The following is a 9,504-nucleotide window of genomic DNA, read 5'->3' as shown; positions in this document are numbered from 1 at the left end:
TCAATTAAGATGTTCAAAATTTATTAAAAATAACAATTGATAAAACATTAAAGAATAAATTAGTTTATATTTTGACATGAAAAAAAAAAATAAAGATCACAATAATTACAAATGTATCTGTTATAAAATACTAGTTGACTAAATATTTACGACCATAGAATTGTACTTTTTTGTCAAACGATCCACATTTGATTGGCATGTTTAGCTTATAGAATGGGTTCATTACATACTGAAATTAAACAAATAAGTTAGTAAGAAGATTGTAAAGGGTAAAATTGGTTATATTATCTAAAAAAGTTTTTAATTTAATACAAATGTAAAATATTTTGTTAATAATATGCTACATAGGTAAAATTTTAATAACTTTTCAAGAACAATTCGAAAATTTTAATTTGTAGGTAAAAAAAGTTAGTTCCACACTATTTGTTCAAAATATGTTTGTGATGAAAACAAATGCATCTAATCAGATTAAGATTTACTAACCAAACTATTTGTTTTTAATTTTTAATATATTTTTACTATACACCTAGATACCAAAGTCAGATGCGTTAAAAGCATTTAATGTGCCCACTGTCATTAAAAACAATGTGTTGATATAGAGATTATATATATTTTTAACGTAGCATATTGCATTTGGATTAAATTGATGTAAGACGGAATATTGCACACCAAATAATTATGTAACTTTCAAAAATGAATAGTGTCGACCCTTAGAGTTTTTAAAGATATAACCAATAATACTACTTACTATTGTGGTCTGATGAGATAAGCAAAACTGTTTTTTAATTAAAAAATTTTATGATTGATAATTATTATTATAAAGTGGAAAGTAATTTTACTTAGTTGTACAAAATCATCATAAAAATAAATCAAAAGAAAACATAGAATGAACAATCATTTTTTCTACAGAAATAAGTATAAAGAAAACATCAAAGATAAGTTTGTGGATAACAATAAATAGGCAATATAAATTTTTTTACATTTATGTATGTAGTATAATATATATTTTATATAATACCAACACTCATACAAGCTATAATATTTGCATAATATAACAAAAAAGAAAAAAATATCATGTTAATTTTATTCATATTTACTTTTATAAACATTTCATAAACTTCAGTGAAGAAATTTTTTATGCCTTCATCATTTTTAGAATCATGTACCATAATAAATCGCATTCGACTGGCTGTAACAAAAGCTGACACCGTCCAATGATTAAATCGATCTACAGTTTTCAAATACATAGATGTAGATTTCCACATCAGTTCATCAACCAGATCTAGGGCAGCATGAGCTATAAACTGGTTCAAATGGCTATGGTCTTCTTTCTATAACATATTAAAAATTATAAGACATAATTACCTATATAAAATAGTAATTTGATTAAACTTAATTATTTATGTAAACAACAATTTACAAATTAAAAGTCGTATAAATTATTATCGCTGAACAGAAAGGTAGTCACTGATTTTTATCAAGAAAAATTTTTTATAATGTATGACCTACTAATTTAAAATATGTTACAATAAGTTAAAACAATTTAATGTATTATAACATAATTGTTGCATGTTTGAAACAAAATATTAACAAAATAATATTGGCATATTTTCATAATTTTATAGTTGAATTATACTATATTATAGGTAACTTAACACAATCGATGTGCTGATAGCTAATTTATATACATTATACTAAACAAGACATATACAAACTAAAATTACAAACACGAGTGCACAATACATAGCTTCAGTGTTAATTGATTTTATAACATACTTTAACTTCTTTGCTAGACATGAATTCCATTTCAAATATAGGATTGTCACCATGACCGACGATTACAAAATAATAAAAACCTGTCATAGCGGAGTAAATATTAACGCATTAATGTAAATACAGTCAGTGTTACTTATTTAAGTGCATATTAACTTCGCTTTAATAATTTTCGTGAGAATTAATTAAATAACTAATAACGTTTCTAACAATATCATAATATAATGAATAATGATATAGATTTAGTTTCGTTTAAAGTTGATAATATTTTGTGTTATCAATTGTTATCGTAGTGATAACATATTATGTATTATTATTGTAAATAAGCATTCCGCCCCGCGACTATCACAATATCACAAACAGTTCACTATATAGTACGCGAGGCGAAAAGTGAGCCGCGATCATCGCGGCTGTTTTTCGTCAGGGTTACTCCACCTATTCCTACTGTTTTCCCGCCTATAAAGTGATTTCAAACGACGTAATGTAGATTTTTTAATAAATTATAATAAAAAAAATAATAAAATACAAATAACACAAGTAATACATATAATACATTTTTTTTAATTAATCATATCGTCCTCATCATCGTCTTCGTCAGTAGGACTGTCGTCGGGATTAATTGTCATTATAGTAGGCTCCAAAATTTCATCTCTTAATCCTTCTTTCACCAAATCGTCTTCTTGAATTTTATCGCAGTGGTCGCCACATTTTGCCCAATCTTCTGTTGTGACTGCATCTAAAGCACTATTTACTAACACTTCTATATCTGCCATTTTGAAGGTGTTATTTTTTTCCGCGACTTTACCCTTAACTTGTGCCCAAATTAATTCAATTGGATTATATTGGCAGTGGTAAGGAGGAAGTCTTACCACTTCATGGCCCATTCGAAGTGCAATATCGTCCAATTTATATTTTTTTTCTTTCGGCATCGTCAATTTGACTTTTTCCCGTAGTTCGCTTAATGTCTCTACTGGAGAAAAGTCTACAGATTTGTTTTGTAACCATTTTTGTATACATCTGCCTTTCGAGTATTTGCCTTAGGATATTCTTCTGTTAAGGTAGAATGGCATGTGGCATTGTCCATTACAATTATACAAGGTTCTTCTAAATTGCCCAACATATCTATAAACCATTTTTGAAAAACGGTGGCGTTCATCTGAGAATGATAGTCTGCTTGCGATCCCGACTTGCAACGAAAAACCAGTTTTGAATTTTTGACAAAACCAAATGAAGGTGACCCAGCATAACACACAATTAGCCGACCACCCTTTCCAATAGGTACTTTTAATCCTTCGGTGTTGTCGGAGTTTTGCCATATGTATCCTCGCGTATGATTTTGGTTTACCCATGTTTCGTCTAAGTAAACTATTGGCCTTGTATCGTTATTACGTCTAAACTCGTTCATTTTTCTCAAAAACTTAACTCGAGAACAAACAATATTATTCCTTTCCATTAGAAATTTACAGCCATCATTACATTTTTTGTATTTGAAATTTAAACTACGCAAAATATGTCGCATGGACCATTGTGAACCTGAATAATTAATTTTTGCATGCAACGCTCCCAATATTTTTGCACTAGTTGGATACTGACCATTATCATAAAATCTATGAACTGTTCTTCTGACAACTTCATTGTCAAAATCGTCTAAGTAGGTCATAGGTTTGGCACATTTATAAGTTTTCCTTGGAGACTTAAATGAAGAAGGTTCGGCAGCTAGTTGATTTTCACCCACAGATAATTTTTTCCCTTCAGCACAAACTCGTTTAACACAAGCAAGACTTACGCCACACGCTTCAGCAGTCATTTCACGAGTTTGACGAAAAAAATTACTAATTTCTGACTTACCTTTGTCACCAGCCAATGTTTTGAAATAATTATAAACATGAAAAATAACTTTCTTCGTTTGATAATGTGTGTCTTGATATGACATTTAAAAACTATTATTGTATACGAATAATTATTAAAAAAATAATTAAAATACTACAAACATTCAAACTTTAAAAGCGCGCACTTTAAAAACCAACCACGTAAGAACGCGGGAAATATGATTACAAACGTAGATAATAAGCGAATAAAAACACGTGTAAACTCATATCTCGAATGTCGAATGATTAACCAAACGTTAACAAAATATTAAATATTGTGGTATGCAACAGCAGCTACTGGCGCCTATTGCTAAAAGAAAATAAATTGGTCTCCAAAATACAATGAATTGTACAATAAATTACCACCTGCCGTTTTTAAAATTCGCGCCAGCTGTTTCCATTGCACACAAACGTAGAACCCATGAAACCAGAAAAAATGACCGTTTGGCGCGCGACGATCGTGGCTCACTTTTCGCCTCGCGTACTATAATAAAGTAATAACATAGAACAATAATAATTGAGTAATGTGCTGATGCAACGGCCAATGTACGTTATAACTTATAATTAAGTTTGATATTTAAATTCATTACTTAGGTAGGTACTTACTTTAATACTTGATGTTTAATTTCAACGACTGTTGCGAGGCGAAGGCAGAACGACAGTGCCTGGTGCAATGTGTTAATATGGCATACACAAACCAAAATGAATACATAAGTTCTACGAAGTAATATAAATTTATAATACTCACAGACCACAGTATAACCTACATAAATAATAGTTATTTAAACGGTGTATAAAACTCCATTAACAACATAATTATTTAAAATTACATTGTAAGATAAAAATTATTAATATTATGGATGGTGTAGTTACCTATAAAACAAAACATGATGAATTAATATTGTTTTAATTTACATTCGATTTTAATATCTTTAAATTTACAATTAAATACATCGATAACAACATAGTTACTGAACTACTGGAAGACATTAAATTTAACAATTAGTTAGACAAACTTGAAACTGGTGAATGTAAAATACAATCTTATTAGTTATTATGATAGGTACTTTTGATAGTTTAAAACTATAAAAAGTGTCTTATTGTTTTTATATTTTTTATTGGCGTTTTCAATGCGTGAATAGAGTCTGTTTTTTTTAATTTACCAACTAAATTATGTATGAGACAGATTTAGATACTTTCCACAATCTTTTTATAGTAGATAATATTTAAAAAAATAAAACTGAAATTTTTGCTATAACGATGTGGACCTCTTTGAATTCCACATTTATAAGATAAAAAAACGTAGAAAAGCATTTTTAATTTATGTCTAAGTATTTCTTCATCAATGAAACCCACTTGAAAGTGACGGGGGAGTTAAATGACTCAAATATTGGAAATCTAAGATGTGCATGTCCTCAGCCCCACCCATTTAGTAGCCAATAAGTAACGATTTGTAAAGTCATGGTTGAAATTTGTAAACGAAGATTTCGTCCGTAAAATACGTTTTCGGGATTCGATAAGCCATTATATAGTTATTAAATTTAAAGATAATTTAGAGTTTTATTAAACCTAATTTATACGAAGTAAAAATGTAAGAAAATTGCTGAATACAATTTTAATATTAATAATTATGTTTACTTGTTTGATTATATTTTTATGTTTTTTACTTTTACCTAATACGTATAGATCATAATTACTTCATAGATATATATTTTTATTTATAACATTTTTAAACTAATTTCCCAAAGCAGTGATGACGTTAGGTAAATATATACGAGAAGATATTAATGGTACTTACTATTGCAATCACTACCACACATTATCTATTGGTAATTTTTATTAATGCATTATTGTAAAATACTAGGATTTTTATTTTTTTTATTTCCAATTGGTTTTCATGATCCTTTTAATTTTGTTAAAAGTCATTTATGTGTAAATCAATTTAGAAATAATAAACATAAGTATTCAGCCCCACCCTAAGTTTTTTTTTGTTTTATAATGAAACTTAAGACGCGCAAATTTTGTAAATAATCTTACAAAATGTTGCTAAAAAGTACTAACATTTTGATAAGGTGGAGTTGGGGTGGTTGGGGACATCTACGTCCATAGAAAATCTTGTTGGATCTCTTTCAAATTGATTTTAAAATTGTCTTCCTAGTGGTTTTTTACTAGTAGTATTCTCCTCTATAGCTATAAACAACACTAATTATATTGAATTTTTTTTTTTTTTTATTGCTTTATTTTTTTAATTTTTCTTGCAATAAACGATATTTGAAAATGTTTGAATTGTTTTACAATAGATTTTACTACTCTACGAATAGAAAATAAGTCAATAACTTTTTGTATATAAAATTTATACTCGTAATTTCATTAACTTTTTAAATCTAAAAATTTCAATATCGTCTTCATACACAAGTATGAAACAAATATCTTATATCTATACGCTTATATTAGTAATTCAACTATAAAATTTATAATATTATATTAATGTTTTCGGAGAATAGAATTTTTCCATTCTTTAATACAACTTATGAAGCCGTCCCCAAATATAGAATAGACAAATTTTTATTACCCACCACTTTTTTTATTATTTATTAAAAAAATATGGCATATTCTTATGCAATATTACATCGTTTATACTTGATTGAAATTGTTTTGCACATATAATTCTATTATTTAAATAATAAAAAAATATGATATACCTATTTATAAGGTATAGGCATCGTTTATACATATAAAGATTTTCAAAACAATATTTTAGTTTTAAACTGAACACTTGACAAATTAAACGAAAAATTGTTTGTTATATTTTATCTGGTTTAAATATTAAAGCATGGCAACATCATAATAATATTATTTATACAAATTCATGACTATTGACTACGAGCCTATGAATAAACAGTTGTAGATTGTTAAAGTTTAATAAAAAATGTATTTATCAAACGAATTTGTAATAGGTTTTTCATTTTGCGTTATAGGTATCATTGGAATGTATAGTAAAATGCGATATTTCATATCGAAATACTGTTGGTCCGGCTATTCATCAGACAATGATAAAAACCTGCAAAGGAAGGAGGACTTAGAGGTAAACAAAATACATATATATACAAGATACATATATATATATTAGATATATAGTTCGTAATGTAATAGCTTGGCATACTCAGGGACGGGGATAGAATTTTTTTTACGGATGCTAAGTAGGGGTAGGTAAATTTTGTACATAGATTGGTATTTTAGTAGTAGATTACTATAAGTTATTATATTATATTTCATGATCAATAAATCTAAATATAATATATATTATTCTATGACTTGAACATACTACAGTATATTTTTTATCTGAGGATTAGTGATGGAACTTCCATTGAGGGAGTTGAAGCACCATCTCGCTCACTCCTAACACCGACCCTAGGCATACCTTACTAGGCGTAGCTCATGTTTGAAATGTACAACAGATATAGGTGTAATTAAATCTATATTATTTGAAAAAATATTTAATTGAAACATTTATTTATATATTACATGATTTATTTTTATTTTTGTTACCTAAGTATTTTGAGTATTTTAACGTTAAGAAAGAGTCTTAGATATCCATAACTATTTATAAGTCAATCAAACTTCCTTTAAAAAAAGAAGTGGGACCAATTTTGTGAATAACCGATTATTATTATTGTACTTAATTTTTTTTTTACATTCAATAAAAAGTACTATTTGTAAAAAGTAATATTATCCATTTCTAATGTTAGGATGAAGTGGATGATGAGTTTTTTGATGCAGAAACTGGAAGTGAACTTTCGAGTATCAATATATATATGTCTAATGATATTATGGAAATATTTAATAGAACAATTGAAAAAAAACTTATTTCTAGAACAGAAATTTAAAACATTAGAAGGTTAGATTTTTTTTAAAAAAATTCAAAATTAATATTATATTATGAATTACCACTTAATTAAAAATATCTTTTATAATTCAATACTTTCTAGAATTGTTTAGAGGTGAAAAAGAAAAACAAGTATCTACAGAATTACAAGTATTAACAAATAATTGTGGAATAATTATATTAATATTGATAAATATTTTTAAATAATTTTCAGTTGCAACGTTTTGAGGAACGTTTCTCATTGAATTTTGCACAAACACGTGAAGTTACGGGTATGCAAGAATTATCGGAGAATGTCCAGAAACTTCAAACGACAGTAGAAAAAACAACAATCGATGATTGAAAAAAAGAATAAGCGTGATGAAGAACGTTTAAAGGAAACGATTAGCGAATTAGAAGGTTAGTTTTTATGTGTTTAAATTAATATATTATAAACTATTTTTAATTAAAAATATCTTTTAAAATTTTATATTTTCTAGAAAAATATGATGGCGTAAAAGAAAAACAGAGATCTATACAATTACAAGTATTGAACAAATAATTGTCGAATAATAATCGTATATTGATATTGATTTCAATGAATGGTTTTAATTAAATTTTCAGTTGCAAGATTTTGAAAAACGTTGCTTAACAAACTTAGCACAAACACTTGAAGTCACGGGTATGCATGAATTATTGAACAATATTCAGAAACTTCAAACGACAGTAGAAAAGCAACAATCGATGATCGAAAAAAATAATAGGTGTGATGAAGAACGTTTAAAGGAAAAGATTAGTGAATTAGAAGGTTAATTTTTTACATATTTAAATTAAAATATATTGTAAAATATTTTTTAACTAAAAATATCTTATAAAATTGTATACTTTGTAGAACAATGTAGAGGCGAAGAAAAGAAATCGAGATCAAGAGAATTACTAGTATTAAACAATTAAATTTTCAAAAATCTATTGAACAATAATCATATTGATATTAATAAATTCTTTTGATTTAACTTTCAGTTGCATTGTTTTGAAGAAGGTTACTTAGTGAACAAAGCACAAACACGTGAAGTTACGGACATACGTGAATTAACGGAGACTGTTCAGAAACTACAATATAGTATAGAGAAGCAGCAATTAATGATAGAAAAAAAGGAAAATTGTGATGAAAAGTTTAAGAGTTTAAAATTAGATATGACCTCTGTTAAAAACGATTTGAACACGTTGATCCCAAATATCAACGATCTCAGAACTCAGATGATGTCTATAGAAAGTAGTATACTCAGGATGGTAAAATTAAAATTTAAAATTTAATTAATTATCATTTAGGAAACATCGAAACGCCCAATAGCAAGATTGGTAAACTGAAAAGTCGAATCGGAATCCTTGAAAGTAATTTGGAAAATTTTAGATAATAATAATATCACATAATCGCTAATTATGCTTATGTCGTGTGTGTGTGTGTGTGTGTAGGAGAAGTGACAAACAACTCTACCCACATTATCGGTATAAATTACTCCTATGAAACGTTGTCAAGACTGAATTCGGGAGGTGCTGTTACTTCAGCAGTAAATAATTTTGAACAAAGCCTGCCAAACGCCTTCACATCGTCAGTTACGAAAACGAGGTCAGCATCGCAACGGCCAGTTTTAAATCTACCTCCAACTCCACCGCCACCTACTTCAATACCGGCATTTTTTAAACCATCATCAACACATCCACCGCCCCCACCGCCTCCACCGCCTCCACCGCCTCCACCACCACCACCGATGTCTAGTGTACTATTCTCTCCTAAAGAGGTCAAAGAGTCTGTGACTAGTCCGTCTCCGGTGGCAGTGTCCAATAAAACACTACCAATTTTTAGAATGCTAATAACAGAGGAAATTCTTAAATCTGTTGTATTAAAACCACCTGGTGAAAGGAAGTTCCACGACAAAAATTGTTTAACGAAGTGATGCAAACGACGTTAAAATTACGCTGTTGATGCTAACGATTGTA

General features: G+C 28.1%; 1 protein-coding gene across 1 annotated transcript; it reads right to left on the bottom strand.

Annotated features, from left to right (window-relative positions):
- Positions 1-68: 68 nt before the first annotated feature.
- LOC112597998 (trafficking protein particle complex subunit 2) lies at positions 69-1,863 on the bottom strand. The gene is made up of 3 exons (XM_025344290.1): positions 1,777-1,863; positions 1,098-1,331; positions 69-229 (listed from the first exon to the last, which is right to left on the bottom strand). Exons 1-3 carry the CDS (start codon positions 1,861-1,863, stop codon positions 131-133), a joined length of 420 nt encoding a protein of 139 aa, XP_025200075.1. The 3' UTR covers positions 69-130.
- Between the last annotated feature and the right edge of the window lie 7,641 nt (positions 1,864-9,504).

This window comes from Melanaphis sacchari, unplaced genomic scaffold (genome assembly GCF_002803265.2).
Source record: "Melanaphis sacchari strain LSU unplaced genomic scaffold, SCAv2.0 Contig44_pilon_pilon, whole genome shotgun sequence".
In the NCBI taxonomy this organism is placed as follows: domain Eukaryota; kingdom Metazoa; phylum Arthropoda; class Insecta; order Hemiptera; family Aphididae; genus Melanaphis; species Melanaphis sacchari.
The sequence above is the reverse complement of the archived record's forward strand: the minus strand, read 5'-3'. Positions and strand labels throughout refer to the sequence as shown.